We start from the raw sequence: 18,300 nt of genomic DNA, 5'->3' as shown, positions 1-18,300 counted from the left end.
TGAGAGGGCGCTGTTTATTGTACCGCGAATTTTCAAATTTTTAATTCTTTTTTCAAATTAAACATATTATATAGTTCTTTATGATTATTAAAAAGGATTTCAAAATTAACATAACCTCAAATTAAAAAATTATTTATTACCAAATAGAATTATTATTAAAATTATCCTATTTTAATTTGTTCAAAATGGCTGCAGCACTAAACAGAAAGATTCCGGCGCAAAATTTAAAATTGACCAATCAAAATAATTGGCAAAAAAAAATTGTGATTGGTCAATTTTAAAATTCGCGCCGAAATCTTTCTGTTCGGCCATTTGTAATTTTAGGCAAATTAAAATTTGCTCAAGAATTCTCTATTTATTCTGTGCAAAATAATCGGACAAATGAAGATTCGAGTGAATTGACATTTATTTTTGTTTCTTTTATTCTATGGTATTTAAAAAATTCGAATCACTTGAAAATTCTGTTGAATAAGAATTCTGCTAATTCGAAAAATGAAAATTCGTCTAAAAGAAAATTCTATCTAATAAAATTCTTTTAAGTAAAAAAAAAAAATTTTAATTGTACTGATGAGTTTTAGAAAATTATGTGGCCCTTTTAACATGACCTTAAAATTTCTAGCTTTCCAGTTCCCTAATTATGTGCTAATTATTCTGATTTCACGTGTTTTTTTGAATAGTAATCTTATGACGTGTCAAATTTTGACAATTCTTTTTCTCATTTTTGCCAAAGTTGTATAATTGTGTTTCCAAATTTCGGAATAAGTTTCTTTAAAATACCAAATTCGAAAATTCAATTCATGAAGCTGAAAAAGTCGTTTTAGTCGATTTATATTCCAAAAAACAGTGGATTTGTTTTTTATTTTAACAAAAATATTTTACAGATTTTTAAATAAAAAATTTTTTTTTAATAATAATTCTTTTCGAAGGGTTAAAAGTTAAGTTGAAATTTTTAGAAATAATTAAATTTCAAAAGATATTGTTAATTTATCAAACAATTTTTGGAAAACATTTTTTAAATTTAATTGAATTTTCAAAGATTTAAAATTGAGATTTTTGAAATTAATTAAAACTTTAAGTGTTTTGTATTTAAAATTTTAGATGATTTCACTAAAAATTTATTAGAAAATGCGGACAAAATACAATAATTTGAAAATTATTTTTAATTAAAAAATGGTTTCAGATAGTTGAATTTTCAAACAATATTATCAAAATAGTTAAAAATAATTCAATTTCCTTAAAGTTATAATTGAAATTATCAAATTTCAAAAAAAAATGTTCGATGGAAATTTTTAGAAATAATTAAATTTTAGATGCTTTTAAATTCAAATTATTGAAAATTCAATTAATTTTAAATTCAAATTTTTGAGAATAATAAAATTTTATTTGATTTTAAATTTGGAAAATAATTGAATTTCAGTTCATTTGGAATTGAAAATTTTTAGAAATAATTGAATTTTAATTAAAATTTTGGATAATAATTTAATTAAAGTTCATTTTTGATTGAAAATTTGGATAATTAATTTTGAATAGAAATTTTAGAAAATAATTGAATTTTATTTCATTTTAAATAGAAAACTTGGTAAATAATTAAATTTTAAATTGAAAATTTTTGATAATTATTGGATTTTTAATTGATTTTGAATTAAAATTTCGGGTAATAATTGAATTTTAGTTTATTTTGAATTGAAATTTTTAAAAAATAATTCAATTTTATTGTGATATTTTTTTTTTAAATTATAAACAATTGTTAAATTTCATAAAAATTTTAATTGAGAAATAATTTTGATATAATTAAATTTGTGATGTATTTCATTAAAATTATTAAAAATAATTAATTTAGTGAAGAATCATTTTAGTTCAAAATTTGTTAAATAATTGAATTGAAGAAGATCTGAAGAAGATCTACATTTTATACTAAAAAAATGTATTTTATTTACATTTTTTTCAAATGTAAAAAAAATGTCGCATTTTATTAGAATAAGTCGATAAAAGTCGTATTTTTGAAAAAAGTCGTATAATCCGAGGCCTGTAAACATATAATTTTCATTATTATCATTTAATATGTAATAATATTCTAATAAATTAAATTACTATTGATAATATTAATCTTTAATTTCTTTATAACAAACAATTAAATACTCAATTTGGCGCGTTTAATTTTGCTAGTTTAAATATAAAAATTTGACAATTAAATTGATTAAAAAAGTGAATAATAAAAATTAAATTAAATTACGATTTAAAAAAAATAACATTTATTTTTATATAAAAAATTAAGAAAATACGAGTTTTAATTAATTTTAAAAACCTTTTTTTTATATATATATAAATCTACTAAAAAGGGGATTTTCAAAGAATTTCATGGAATTAATTTTACAGAGAATTTATTAATTTAAAAAATAATATCTTATTTGTCCTTTCTGATTATTTCTATATACATATAACTAACTTTACTTAGTATATAAGGAAAATCACAAGTGGGAATAACTGAAATAACATTTTTTTATTTTTTGCAAATTATTATTATTATTTTTTTTTATTAATTATTTTTTGTTATTATTACTATTATTATTATTATTATTATTATTATTATTATTATGTAAATTGACCTTTACATATATATATATATCTTTTATCTGTCTATTAATTTAATGCATTAATCAATTATAAATTTTATTTAAATGCAAAGAAACATCTGTTATTCTTGATAAAAATTTTGTAATTTGATTTTATCTGCAAAATATAAAAACAATAATCTATGAAATATAATTTTATTTCTTTCTCTTTTTATTTGTAAGTCCGTATACATGTTAATAAATAAATAAATAATTTTATTAGAATAAATAATTATTATATCAAAAAATAAATAAATATAAATTTAAAAAAAAAATGTTTTTTATTTTATACATAGAAACAGCAAAATTGAAATAAAAAAGCTAATCTATATTATCGTGTATTGAAGAAGACTTGAAATTTTTTCAAAAAAAAAAAAAAAAAAGAGAGAGAGAAAGAGAGAGAGAAAAATTATAAAATTATTTATTCTTGAATTATTTTCCTCCTTTTCTTACAGCTGCTGAAAAACAGACTTATCAAAAAGCAAACTACTATTAAGATTATGTAGATTAAAATTATAATACAAGTCAAGGAAATTTATCTTTCTTTTTACGAAAAAAAAAAAAATTATTATAGATTGACAAAATTTAAATAGATTTATTTTTTTCACGAATTTCGTTTATTTGTTCAATTTATGCAAATATGTGACGCATGAATAAGTTCAAAAAATCAATTATCAGCATTTTCATTTAATAAAATTTCATTAGATATAATTTTCATTGGAGCCGAATTTTATTTGTTCAAATATATTATTTTGTAAAATTTTCTATTAAATCGATTTTCCATATAATAGAAGAATTTTTATATAACCAAAATTCACTTCACAGAATTTTTATTTGTTCTAATTTTTATTTGCTCGAATTTTCATTTAACATAATAGCAATTTTAATAAATTTTTATTATTATAAAATTTCATTGCACAGAATTTTTTTAATACAAATTTTTAGTTGTTTGAATTTTATTATTTGACAAAATTTCCATATAACCAATTTTTCATATTAGAAAATTTAAATTTAACCGAAAAATCATTTAACCGAATTTCTAATTAATAGAATTTTAATTTGTATGAAATTATAAATAACCGAACAAACAATTGACAGAAAGATTTCGATACGATTTTTAAAATCAACCATTAAAAAAAAATTGAATTTTTCAAAAATTATCTAAAATATATCAATTTGTTTAAGGAAAAAAATAATTGAATAAATAAATAAACGTTAGTTTTTAATTTTTTTTGTGAATTAAAAAAAACGATAATATTTATAAAAATAAATGTTTGTAAATTGAAGACATAATATAGATAATGAAAATTAAATTCTGTTTATTTCATTAATAACAATTATTTTAAATATACAGTCAAATACGTCAGGAATAAAATCTCAATGTGATTATAAAATAACTTTGTATATATTATTATATTGTGTATAAAAAACAAATTATGGTGTTTTAGAGTATAATATATAGTTCCAAAAAAAGAAGAATTGTTTATATTATATATAAAAAATATTTTTTTTTTGTAAATAATTTTCTATCTCGAAAAAAAGTTTTGCATTTTATTTTGTAAAAAAAAAAAAAAAAAAAAAATATATAACCTTTAGAATATTTTCCTTATTGAAATGAGGAAAATATTCTACAGTGAGATAAATATGCAAAAATATATAATATATATATATATATATATAAAAAGAATAGAAAGATATACCGAAAAAACGGCACTGAAAAAAAAATTTATTTGATTGAAATATTTGATTACTTGACTATTATCAAATAAATATTTACTTGAACCAAATAATTTTTATTTTAATTAAATAAATTGTATTTGAACTAATAATTTTTATATTTGAAACAAATACCATTTAATTGCCTCAAATAATAATTATTTGATACAAATAAATATTTGTTTCACACAAAAAAATATTTAATTGATAATAGTCAAGTAACCGATTATTTAAATCAAATAAATTTTTTTTTTCAGTAGGTTTTTACAATTCTTTGTTTAGAACTATTTAAAAAAAGTTTTGCCTCGACAAAAAAAAGTCGAGCATTTTTTTCCAGAATTGACTAAATAACACGTGTAAATATATAACAATTATTGTATTGTTGAGGCAGTATTTTTTTGTTTACAAAAAACAAAACAAAAAAATCTTGTTCGTTTCTTTAGTAAATATTTCAATTTACGTAATTGATTGTCCTTTTTTTTTGAATGATTTATCAATAAAAGTTGAATAAAAATAACATACATCATATGTTTTATATCAAGTTAATTGCGTTAAAAAAATTTGTTTCTTTCATTTTCTAAATTTGATTATTCTAAAAGACACTTTTATTATCAACTATTGTCGATTGGATATTTTTTGATTGAGCGCTGAAAAGCTTCTGAGATTGTCGATCTGAAATAAAAAAAAAAATAAGATATTCATTATATCTTTCAATTTCTAATTAAAATATTTCCTTGTCTTTTATCAATAATCAAATTACATAAATAAATTATAATAATTTATCGATGTAATGTAATTTTTTCAATGTGATTTTTAATGATTTAGAAACAAAAAATTTTGTTTCGATTTTTAATGTTGATGTACTGAAAAAATAATATCAATATTTCGATCTTTGAGAATCGATAGATCGACTGTTAAGGTCGATTAAATAATTAATAAATAAATAATAAATGTCGATAAATGGTATCGACACATAGATCTTTAAAAATCGATAATATATCGAAACGACGACAAATCGATACTCGAGCATCGATTGTTAATATCGATGTAATGATAAAAATATCGATATGTCAATTTTTGAGAATCGATAGATCGACTCTTAATGTCGACTTAATTTTTGAATTACTGTTAAATGATATCGATCTTTAATAATCGATTGATCAATCTTTAATATCGATTGTTGTCAATTTTTTTCGATAGATCGATCTTCGAGTATCGATTATTATTGTTGATGTAATAAATTATTTCGATATTTAATAATCGATAAATTAATATTTAATATCGTTTTTTAATGTCAATGTATCTATTGATCGATCTTTTAGTATCGAATGAGCGATCTTTAAGTATCGATTGTTAATGTCGATTTATTGAAAAATGATATCAATGTATCGATCTTTAAGAATCGATAGATAGATCTTTGAATATCGATATATCGATCTTTAAGAATCGATAAATCGATTTTTAATATCGATATATCGATTTTAAATGTTGATGTATCGATACATAAATCTTTAATATCGATCTATCGATCTTTAAGAATCGATATATTTATTTTAAATGTTGATGTTAATCGATATTTAAGTTTCGATTAAAAATATCGATATATTGATAAATAAAATCGACAATTTGGATCTTTAAAAATCGATAGATAAATCTTTCAGTATCGATTATTAGTATCGGTGTATCGATTGTTGGATTTTTGAGTATTGACATAGAACTTTCTTCAATATCGATATATCGATTTTTGAGAATCGATTGTAAATGTTGATGTATCGTTAAATCAATCTTTTTATATCGATTGTTAATTTCAATATATTGATAAATGATATCGATATACTGATCTTCGAGAATTGAGAGATCGATCTTTAATATCAGTTGTTCATGTCGATATATCGATTAATCGATTTTTGAGAATGAATAGATCGATCTTCAATATTGATTGTTAATTTCGATGTAGTATTAATAAAATTATATCGATATTTCGATATTTGAGAATCGATCTTTAATATCGATTGTCAACGCAATAATTGATATCGAAAGTTCGATCGATGGGAATCGATAATAGATTTCGATAGAGATATTATCGAACATCGATTATTATTATTATTATTATTATTATTAAAGGAGAAATATTATTACTGTTATTGTTAAATAAAGAAATTTTTTTAATAATTAAATAAATAAATAATACCGAAATAATTTTTGATGAAGAAGATATGCAGTGATGTGGCCAGCGTCAATGTAACGAATTTCAGCGCCTGGCCATATTTCTTCAAGACTCATACAACCATCACGGGGAACGTAAGCGTCGTCTCTTGCACATACAGCGATTATTAATTCTGTGTCAACTGGTAATTCAAAATTTTTTAAATGCGTACATTCATCCATTATTCCTCGCATAAATTGATAAGCCTCGTGTTCTCGCCATTTGTTGTCTGAAAATAGGGGATGTTTCGACACTGGTAAAAGGCACACCCCTAAATAATAAACCAAATTTTTTTTTTTAAAGCCATGCAGGAGATTTAAATATTTTTTTTCTAAAATTAACCCTTTGTAAATTGCACATTTATTAATTGTTAATAAATTATAAAAATTCTGGAAAATCATACCAAAAAAAAGGAGGTGGAGGAGAGAAGAAGGAAAGAAGACAAACTTACCCTTTAAAGAATCAGAATCAGTATTTTTAAATCTATTTGAAATAAGATTTAAAGGAAATAATCTCGCTGCGGCCTTCTCTTCGGCAATTTGAAAATTTTCTACTTTATTGTTGTTACTATTATTATTATTATTATTATTATTATTATTATTACTATTCACTTTGTCAACATTTACATTTGAATGTTCATCAATGGCGCTAAAAATTGAATTTTTAGTTGTTTTTATTTTTGTATTTGTCGTTTGTGATTCATTTCTTATTCGATTTATTCTTGCCATACTGGCTGGATAATGTTTTGCAAAATGTTGTCCTGCTAAGAAAGCATCCTGTTAAAACCGCAATAAAAAAAATTAAAAAAAAGAAGAAAACCAACAATGTTAAAATAAATCAAGGGACATTCTACAAAATAATTTCATTCAAAAATTAGATTTGGTTAAAATAATAATTTTTCTCTTTCAATATCAAAAAATTGAAAATAATACATTACACAAAAAATTTGTTGAAAATATCCTGAATTTTTAAAAATTTATGCTATCAAAAAAGATAATGTATATCTCTACAATAAAAATAAGTATAACATTAAAATTGAACTTGAAAAGTGTTTTTTTTTTCTCAAAATGGGACACTTGATTTTCAATTTAATTTTTCAATAATAATAAATTTTTTTCCTTTAATTATTATTTACAATTATGTTATATATTTTAAAAATAAAAAAATAAAAATAAAATAATTCCTTATTTTTGAAAAATTATGTTGAATGCAAAGTATTGAAAAAAAACACTTTAGTTAAAATAAAATAAGTTTTTTATTTTTATAAGTATTTTTGATTGTATATTTCGATATAAAAGCCAGAAAAAAAACAATTTTAACCAAATCTAATTTTTCAATAAAATAAATAAATGATAAAATAAATTGTAAATTAACTCACGTCTTGATCAATAATTTTGACCATTTTTGCTAAATCATTTTGATAAATTTTATTTGAAAAATATTGATTCTCGAGTAAAGCCCAATTTATTGATGCGCTCATTACACCTTCTGTGAAAACTGGAGATGCTGTCGACCAAGAAAGACATGGAACAAGAACAATTGGCTTTGGCCAATTTGTCGCCGCCAATGAAGCCATCTGAGGAAACAAAGAAAAAGTTTATAATTTTTCTTCTTTTTTGATTTTAACATTTTTTATCATTTTTTTTTCTCATACAATTCGTGTATTATTTTTCATATTGAAAAACAAAATTAAATATTTTTTTTTTTTTTGGTGTTTTAGAAGATAATAATTGTGTTTTAAAATTTTAATATTTAAAAAATGTACAAAAATTAGGTATTTTTAATATTAATGGGACGCATGATTATGTTCTAAAAATCATTAGTCATAATTTACATTTTATCGAATTTTATTTGTCCTATTTAGTTTTGAGCCGAATTTTTATTTGTTCGAAATAGCATTTGGCATAATTTACATCAAAGCGATTTTTTGTCAAAATTTTTATTTGCTCAAATTTTCATTTAACATAATAGGCATTTTAAAGAATTTTTATTCGGTAGAATTTTATTGCACAGAATTTTGCATTTTATTCTTTCAGATCAAGTTTCATTTGTTCGAATTATTATTGCAAATGACCGACAAACAATCGACAGAAAGATTTCAGCGCGATTTTTAAAATCAACCAATCACAATTTTATGAATAATTTTTGATTGGTTGATTTTAAAAATCGCGCCGAAATCTTTCTGTCGATTGTTTGTTCGGCCATTTGAAAATTCGGACAAATGAAAATTCTATCAATTAGAAATTCTATTAAATGATTTGTCGGTTAATTAAAAATTCTGTAGTATGAAAAATCGATTATATGGAAATTATATCAAATAATAATTCGAACAAATGAAAATTCATCTGAATGAAAATTCTATTCAATGAAATTCTACCCAATAAAAATTCTTTAAAATGCCTATTATGTTAAATGAAAATTCGAGCAAATAAAAATTCGAACAAATGAAAATTCGAAGAAATAAAAATTCTGTGGAGTTAATTTTCGGTTATATAAAAATTCTGCAATATAGAAAATCGGATTGATGAAAATTATGCAAAATACTAATTCGAACAAATAAAAGTTCGGCTCAAAACTAATTAGGACAAATAAAATTTGATAAAATGTAAATTATGACTAATGATTTTTAGAACATAATCATGCGTCCCATATTAATTTAATTTTATTTACTAAAATTTACTAAAATTATTGTTGAACTAATTTTTATTTCTTTGAAGTTCGAATATTTTAATTATTAGAATAATAATAATAATTGAAATAAATAAATAATAGTAATAATATTAACAACAATAACAATAATAATAATAATATTTAAAAAAATACTAACATGACCCCCCATTGAAAGACCTGTTAATCCTAGAGGACTATATCCATGATTCTCGCACCAATTTAATAAAACAATTGATTCCAATATTAAACAGCCTCCCATTATAAAAATATCAGAAACATTGTGTAAACTGGAACGTCTGCAAGAAAAAAAATATATATATTTTCATTATCTAACACACAAAGACTGATTAAAAAAAAAAAAAGAATATTGAGACAAAATTCAAAATTTTGAAAATTACTGCAAAGAAAATAATTGCAATATTCATTTAAATATTAAATCAAAAAAATTTTGTTTAAAAATTCTTACATTTGATCTTTAGGTTTTCTTAAACCGTAGAAAGGATTCTCCAACAAAATGGATCCAATTCCCGATTCTTTGAGCAGTGGTTTAGCAATTAAATTTCTTCTACGCCAAAAAAACTACAAATTTTCAAATTAATGAAAAAATTCATTTCATTTCTATTTTTTTTTTTTTTTGTGAGAAAAAGAATTCTTTTTTTTCCCCATTTAATAAAAAATACAATCATGAAAAATATAAAAAAATATAATTAAATAAATTTTAATTAAATTTCAAATTTAATTTCTATTTAATGAAATATAAAAAAGGGATAATTTTTGTTTGGGGAAAATTTGTAAAGTGAAGAAATATTGAAAAATATTTTACTAACATGATCTCCAGTACCAGCGAGATGTAAACAAATTGGTTTTATTTTATGTGACGTCCATTTTTTTGGTAATATCATTTGAAAATAAGCAGTTTTTGTCTCCTCTGGCATTATTTCAGGTAAATGATAATCGAATGGCGATTGAAAATTACCTTCCAATACATGACAATCGGACCATTCTTCGTCCTGTGAATTTTATTTTATCAAAAAAAAGGTGCAAAATTTATGAAAATTTTGTGATTTTAAAAACAAAAGGTGTTATCACTGACCTTTGTAATGTTTACAGGATAATTAGGAGGAATTAAATTATAACATGCTTCTCGATTAGCTACGACTTTTCGAAATTCAAATATTCTGTAAAAGAAAAAAAAATTTATTTTTCTTTGAAAAAATTTTGTTTTTAAATAAATTATTAAAACTAATTAGAAATTTAAAAAAAAAAAGATTTTTAAACTAAATAAATAATTTTTAAAAAAATTGAATTACTTAAAATTCTAAATTAAAACAATTTTTTAAACTAATAAATAATTTAAAAAAAAAAAAAAAATGAATAAAATTAAAATTACAAATTTAGAGAAAAAAGATTTAAACAATTAAGTTTAAAAAATGATTAAATTAAAATAAATTCCAAATTAATGAAAATTCCAAATTAAAAAAAAATTTAAACTAATAAATAATTTTCAAAAAATTACTCAATTAATTTTTATTATTTTTATTATAATTCAAAAATTATATATGCGATAAAATATTTATAACTTTTCTCTTCTTTATAATGTAAAATTAATTTTTAATATAAAATTTATTATCTATAAATAATATTTTTAAAATTAAATTAATAAAATAATAAATAAATATAATTATATAATTTGATTATCAAATTAAAAATAAAAGCAAATTTCGCAATATTAAAAATTCAATGCCACTAGTATTAGATTTGCAACAAGTTGTTGTTCATAAAATTTATCAATTGAAGCTAAATTGATAATACTTTTGAAAAGAAATTGAAAAAAAAAATTGAAATTTAAAATAATAATAATTGATTATTAAAATCAACAGTCCCGCCTCTTATATAAACAATTTTTACATAATTCAAGGATATTATATTTAAAGCAAAACAAAAACATATATACATTAAAAGTAAATTTATTTTTAAAAAAATAATAATTATATCATAATTAATATAAAAATATTGATAATAATTTTCGAGATTTATTAAAAAAAATAAATTTTTGTTTTTGAAAAATTTTAAAATTACAATAGTAAATAAAAAAAGAAATATAAATAATGTAATTTTGAGGTTAGGGTTACCTTCGTAAATTTTCCGGATTGCCCCAGCCTTTAGTGAAGAATTTTGTGAGTAAAATACTCCTATAGACGGCATCAAGACGACTTGGGGGCATTCTATTATTATTATTATTGGTAAAAATGTGTAATTTTTATCACACCAGCAGTTGATGAAAAATGTTTAGAAAAAAATAAAATATATGCCCCCGACAAGAACTAAACGAAGGAAATAATAAACTTTGATGTTACATTGTACCTAGGGACACTTTGAAGTCGCGACGACCTTGACATTTCATGATATATTGATAATAAAAGCATTCTGCTCCGTTTATATTCATGGCGCTTTACTATTTTTTTTTAAACTTTAGAAATAAAGGCAAATTTAATTGATTTTTTTTTTGCTTCTATTATTTAATTCAACGACAAATTTTGATAGGAGTAATTTTTGTAATATAAGTCAAGCGCGAAAAATGCGCAACTGTTACATAACCTCGAATGCGCATTGTTTTTTATTTTTCATAGGTCATAATAGATTTCGAACGTTAATAATATAATCTGAAGTCAGATTAAAAGTTTAAACAAACTTTAGTTCTATTAAATACAACTTCAAATATACAAAAAGATTAATTTAGTAATCTTTTATTTTTTACCCAAAATTTTAGTGAAATTTTTTTTAATAATTTTGAATTAGTAACTGACTTTTTGCTTTTGAATTAGTACATTTTAACGAACTCAAAAGTAAAAAGTCAGTTACTAATTCAAATTAGTTTTTTTTTTAACAAAATTCAAATTCTAATTGAAAAAAGTGAAATTAAAAATATTTTTCAACTCTTTTTTTGAGGGAAAATTTTGAATTTTTTTTTTGGCTTTTTTTAACGAAAAAAAAAATTCTAAATTAATATTAAATCATTAGATTTGAAAATTAGAATAAATCAAATTAGATTGAATGCAAATTTAGCAGTACAATAATAATAATAATAAAACAATGGTTTTTGATTTAATCAAAATATTTATTATATTTCTGAGAAAATCAATAATTTTCAATATTTTCGCTCCGTAACTATTTTTTGTAAAAATAATTTCTAAAAATACTGATTGAAATTACGGGAATAATAATAATAATAATAATTTTTGAGATTCAATGTTTTGATATGAAAAAAAAAGAATTAAAAACTAAATTGCAAAGAAAATTAGAAATTAAAAAATTCGTTTCAATATCGACATTGGAAATTGCATTGTCTGATCGTCAATAAGTACAACATCAAAAGCATTCATATAATCATTTAAACTTTTTTCCACAATTTCATTGTTCTTATTATAAAGAAAACCAATTTTTAAAATATTTTCAATATCTTTGATTCCATTACACATTGTTGTATCGCCAATACTGTCACCCATTAAAATAATATTTTTACGATTTTCTAAACGTTTCAATTGTTCATCATTCAAGACAGTTTCATTTTTATTAAAAACATGTATTTTTTCCCCCTTAAAACCATCTAATTTATTATTTGAATATTTTAAGAAATTTGATATTATTTCCACATTCTCATGATGAACATTATTGTGCTTTAATATTGCCTCAACAACATCACCTAAACCAGCGCTAAATACTAATACTGGAATATTTGATGAATTTAATTTATCAATTAAATCCTTTGTACCCACACGTAAATCTGTGCCATATTTTTCAGCAACTTCTTCCAATTCACTGGGATCAAATTCATAATCTTTGAGATGATCTTCACCTATTTTTATCCATTCTTCCATTGCGCGTATTTTTTCATCCAACGGAATATGAGGATCCGTTTCAATTGGACGATATTTTTTATGTGTTCTATTTTGCATTTCAGCATATTTTGGAGGAAGTTGTTTGCATTTAGCGAAAATACCTGTAATTTTGCATTTATTAGATATAATATGAAAATAAATATATTCAGGCTTTACAGCGTAGTAAGAGACTAAGAAAAATATGAAAAAGTATCATTTTTAAAAAAAAAAAAAATATCCCAAAAATTGAAAAAAAGTAGGATCAGCCAGGGTAAATCCGAATGCTTTTAGTAAGTTTCAACAATAACATAAGTTTTTCCTTTTAAAAGACAATACTTCCGGTATTCTGGTGCATGAAGTTGTTACTTTACTTCCATAGAACAATTTTATGGGGTAGCAACAATTTTTGATAAATTACAATTGCAGGAAACTTAGCGTTTGTATTTACCTCGATACTTTGCAACTTTCCTAAAATACCGGGGTAAATACGAACGCCACTGTATTTCAGAAAAATCTTAGGAAAAATAAATTTAAAGTATTGCAATTGTTGAACTTATATAAAAACTCAAAAAAATACGATAATAAACCTATTATGTAATAATGCATCATATATAAATACAAAAATCAAACAGGTTAAAAATTAAAATGCATTACACAATTAAAACCTTCAATAACTTTATCAAATCATAACGGATTTTTGCAAAACTTGGTACAGAAAGTATTTTGGAGTGATTGAATGTAAATACAAAAATAAAAGTCAAATTTTTTAAATTCAAAATGTCGGACTTTCCTAAAACTTATTTTTAAAAATGATCAAAAATTCGTAATCAGCGACCCTGAAACCCCCCGAGTAACAATTTTCGAGCGAATCCAATGAATTTTTTAATCCTCGTCCGCCATATTGGATCGGCCATTTTGAATTTTGAAAAACTAACTTGAAATTGGTAATCAGCGACCCCAAAAACCTTAGAATACCAAATTTTATTAAGATCCTGAAAAACAAAAAAAGTGGAACACTCCTTCGAGAGAACAGAGATTAAGTTTCTGCTTATTAATTACTAACGAGGATACATATAGAAAGAAAAACTTTTTTCTATGTACTTTTATAATGTTAAAATAATAGTGTAATCAAATAAGAAAAAAATAATTGAAAATACCGTTCGGATTTACCCCGGTTTTCCAATTTTCCGGAGTAAATACGAACGGTCTGATATTATTAATAAAATTTTACAGAAGGCAAAAATCAAAATGAGTTTCTGTTCTAGTATTTATAACAAACAATTATAAATAATAAAATGAATTTTTAGCTTCTTTTTCTTCAAATACGAGACAAAATACTGAAAGAGTGTCAACCTTTTTTGCAATACTAGTTATCTTTGTTTATGCTGTTGCTAATTAACAAACGTAAAATGGGATAATACTTAGAATCTCTTCAAGAGGATCTGAGGTAAAAATTCTCACGTCTAACTTATTTTTTTAAATTTTAATTAAGCTGAAATAATTAGCGTTCGGATTTACCCCGGCTGACCCTATCAAAAAAGTGTCATTTTTAAAATAAAGTAAAATTAGTTTTCTAAATTTGACGTTAAAGTGTAAATATTTGCAGGTCTAAAAAAATTAAAAGAAAAATTCTGAGGAATAAAATTAACATTATTTTTCTCCTAATTATTTTTTAAAAAAAACTATCTATTGTTAAATTTCAATTAACTTTTGTGTTTTTGGCACAACAGTAGGAGCGTATGATTATTTCATAAAGATGATTTTTCTCATGAATTTTTATTTTTCAAAATAGCATTTAACACAGAATTTTTTTAAAACAAATGTTCACTCAACGAAATTTTTAAAATACCAAATTTTTATTTGACAGAATTTTTATTTTACAAAATTTCTCTTTACCCAAGTGTTTCTTGAAAAGAATTCTAATTTAATCTATTTTTAATTTATTAGAATTCTCATTAAGTAGAATTTTAAGTAATTCAAAATTTTAAATCCTAGAACTTGTAATCGGAAGCTTATATAAAATATTTAGTATTTTAAAACAACAATTTTTATTAAAAACCTTCAAAAATTCAATTATTTCTAAAAATCTTAACTCAAACTCTTCCAAAATTTAATTATTTCTAAAATTTGTATCTAAAATTCTTTCTTAAATTAATTATTCAATTATTTAAAAATTCAAACATTTTTTAATTAAAAATTCTCTAAAATTCAATTACTGTTTGAAAATCTGTTAATAATATTCAGCAATTTTAATTTATTAAAATTTTAATTAAAAATCTCCTGAAATTCAATTATTATTAAAAATTTTGCTTCAGATTTTTTGTTGAAATAATTATTTCTTATAAAATCAAGAATTCGACATTTCAATTATTTAAAACATTTTTTAATTCAAAATACGTTGGCAAACATTCTCTTTTAAAATTATTAGAAATTTTCTCTTTATTTATATTGTCACTCCTTCCAATCTGCGTTTCTCAACGTTATCTTTGATCTACTAGACCATTTTACACGGGGTGTAGCCATTTAGATGGTACTCTAATTAATAATATGTGTGAGGTCATTAACAGCATTTGTAACGAAAGCGATTTTGATGTATTTACTCATTCTTTAAAGGCCTTTTCGAAATTAGTGAATGATTTTGTCAGTCGAACTTGAAAATTAATTACTAACACACAATTGATTCTTGATTAATTCTCTTATGTTTATATTATGTATCAAATTGTTTACAATTCTGTTATTGGTCTTTGGACTGTTGGATTTATTTTTTCAATAAATAAATAAATATTTATAAAAATCATTAAAACTAGTTGAATTTCAGTTAAAAGTATTAAATTTCAAAAAATTTTAAATGGAATTTTTTGGAAAAAAATTAAATTTTGGAAGCTAGGTATTGAATTGAAAATTTTTTAAATAATTATAATAAGAGAAATTTTCACTGATTTCTGTTGATATTTAATTAATTAGAAATCACATTAAAAAAAATTGAATTCCAAAACCTTTTAATTTGAAAAATGCTTTCAGATAATTGAATTTTCGAAGAATATTATAAAAATCATTAAAAATAATTGAAATTTTTGAAAATAATTAAATTTCACAGTGATTTTGAATTAGGTAAAATGTTTTGGTAATTTTATTTGATAATTTTTTTTTAAATTCTAAACAATTATTAAATTTCATTAAAAATTTTTTGTAAAAAAAAAAAATAAAGTTTTTTTTCTAGTCATTTTTGTAAGTCAACTTTAAATAATGAATATCTAAAAATAATACTCATTATTTATTGATTTATTTATACAAAACTGGAATCGTTCAAAGAAACGATAATTAACTTTAATCTTCAAATATTTATTTTATAAGTTTAGCGAAAATTTGTTTTTCATTTTTATATGAAAAACAATTATTAATTTTTTTTTATATATATAAAAAATTAATAATTGTTCTTCATCTTATCATATTTTATAATTATTTTACAGTTTTATATTTTTTGAATTTTTCATAGCTACAAATATTAAAAATTCTATAATTACCAAAACTGCTCAAATGATCTTTGCCATCAACATGTTGCTTTGTGAGAGTTAAATCGAAATCGGTGACGACCTATATAATAAGATATTTTTCAATTTTTACCTTAAAAAAAATATATATATTTTCGATAAATCAGTTCACTAAAAATTCGTGCACAATCGTTATCTTCGAATTAAAAAATAAAAAAAAAAAATTAATAGGAAAATTAAGAAACTCTAAAGAAATAAATAAATAATCAGTACATTGAAAAGAAAATTAATTTAATCCAAATAATCGGTCACTTGACTATTATTAAATAAATATTTACTTAAACCTAATAATTTTTATTTGAATTAAATAAACTGTATTTGAAGCAATAATTTTATGTCAAGTAGTCAAGTAATCAATTATTATTTGAATCAAATATTTTTTTCAGTGATAGTACCGAAAAAGTTTAATTTTCTAATTATTAATTACTTTGTTTTTATTATTTTCAACATATAAATTAATATTTATTAAATTAATCGAAATTAAAATTAAATTATTAATAATTAAATTAATAATATATAAAACAAAAAAAAATTAATATTTTCTGACCCCCCCCCAATATTATATAAATAACACTTATTTAATTCTAATTATGAAATTAAACAATTTAAAAATGTATGTCAATAATATAGATACCTGTAATTTTCCAGGGCCGTCACTTATAATGTTATTAATTTTTTTAAGTACATTAGTGGGATTGGATATCCTACTTAAATTAGGAAACTGAAAAAAATTAAACATTAACGATTTTTGGTTTTCTTTTTTTTATCACTGACACAAATTAAGAATTGATTATTGAGCGCGTACTACTTACATCCTCCAAAGTCATTTTATTTGGCATTATGTTTAGAAAATTGACTAATTTAAGTACTTAATATATATATACATAATTTATTGAGGTTTTTTTTTTTATGAAAAAAAGTAATTAGAAAAATTAGAAATAAATTGAATTGTTACAAGTTAGCTGATTATGAACAAAAAATTTTATTTATTATTTATATTAAATAAAAATCAAATCTAGGTATTGTTTTGTCTATTAATTTATTGAATAATTTTGAGGGATATAAATAAAACACCGGTACTTCATAGAAGGCAAAAAATTTGTTGTGAAGATAGAAAGAAAGAAACTGTTGACCCTGTTGACTAGACCGCAGAATGAAAATGAGAACCCTCCCCACTATATTACTAATATAGTGGGGACTAGAGTTGCCAATGACTTCCAGGGTTGCACAGTGACGCGTCACTCGAGGTTTTTGACGTATATTACGTAAAAAATGTAATATACGTAAAAAACCTGTAATAAATGTAAAAAAATATGGCGGCGGTCTGGCGATCAATAAAAAATATGTAAACAAATATTAGTATCACAGAAAAGCAACAAATTAATTATTTTAAAACTTTTAAAAAATAAGTATATGGATATGAATCCACAAAATCGAAAACGCCAAGCAATTCCTTGGCAAAGTTTAAAATTTTCACGCTTGAAAACTGATGAAAAAGGAGTATTTGTCATAGTTCTCTTGCACCCAGGACAAAATGCTGCATTTTTCCCATCGAGTTTCACCAAAACATACGACAATTCCTTCCAAAAAGAATTTCGCGGCCTTCCACCTCTACGCATTTTATTTTTCGCAATTTGCAATTGTGCCACTCAATTTTATTTTCAGGA

General features: G+C 21.8%; 2 protein-coding genes across 3 annotated transcripts; both read right to left on the bottom strand.

Annotated features, from left to right (window-relative positions):
• Nucleotides 1–4,689: 4,689 nt before the first annotated feature.
• Nucleotides 4,690–11,819, bottom strand: LOC127288870 (protein ABHD18). 2 transcript variants are annotated; one of them, XM_051316567.1, is made up of 9 exons: nucleotides 11,337–11,819; nucleotides 10,298–10,382; nucleotides 10,032–10,214; nucleotides 9,671–9,783; nucleotides 9,362–9,500; nucleotides 7,913–8,110; nucleotides 6,986–7,310; nucleotides 6,520–6,805; nucleotides 4,690–5,000 (listed from the first exon to the last, which is right to left on the bottom strand). In XM_051316567.1, the coding sequence occupies exons 1-9, from the start codon at nucleotides 11,426–11,428 to the stop codon at nucleotides 4,940–4,942; spliced, it is 1,482 nt and encodes a 493-aa protein (XP_051172524.1). In that variant the 5' UTR covers nucleotides 11,429–11,819; the 3' UTR covers nucleotides 4,690–4,939. The 2 variants fall into 2 exon arrangements, with proteins under 2 accessions (XP_051172524.1, XP_051172525.1); XM_051316568.1 differs by having other exon boundaries at nucleotides 6,520–6,763; nucleotides 11,337–11,817.
• A 482-nt stretch (nucleotides 11,820–12,301) lies between these two features.
• On the bottom strand, nucleotides 12,302–17,813 carry LOC127288869 (7-methylguanosine phosphate-specific 5'-nucleotidase-like). The gene is made up of 4 exons (XM_051316566.1): nucleotides 17,446–17,813; nucleotides 17,268–17,354; nucleotides 16,607–16,676; nucleotides 12,302–13,204 (listed from the first exon to the last, which is right to left on the bottom strand). The coding sequence occupies exons 1-4, from the start codon at nucleotides 17,470–17,472 to the stop codon at nucleotides 12,510–12,512; spliced, it is 879 nt and encodes a 292-aa protein (XP_051172523.1). The 5' UTR covers nucleotides 17,473–17,813; the 3' UTR covers nucleotides 12,302–12,509.
• Nucleotides 17,814–18,300: the final 487 nt, after the last annotated feature.

Source organism: Leptopilina boulardi, unplaced genomic scaffold (assembly GCF_019393585.1).
Source record: "Leptopilina boulardi isolate dan_hultmark-lab unplaced genomic scaffold, ZJU_Lbou_2.1 LbouV2_396, whole genome shotgun sequence".
Classification (NCBI taxonomy): Eukaryota; Metazoa; Arthropoda; class Insecta; order Hymenoptera; family Figitidae; genus Leptopilina; species Leptopilina boulardi.
The sequence above is the reverse complement of the archived record's forward strand: the minus strand, read 5'-3'. Positions and strand labels throughout refer to the sequence as shown.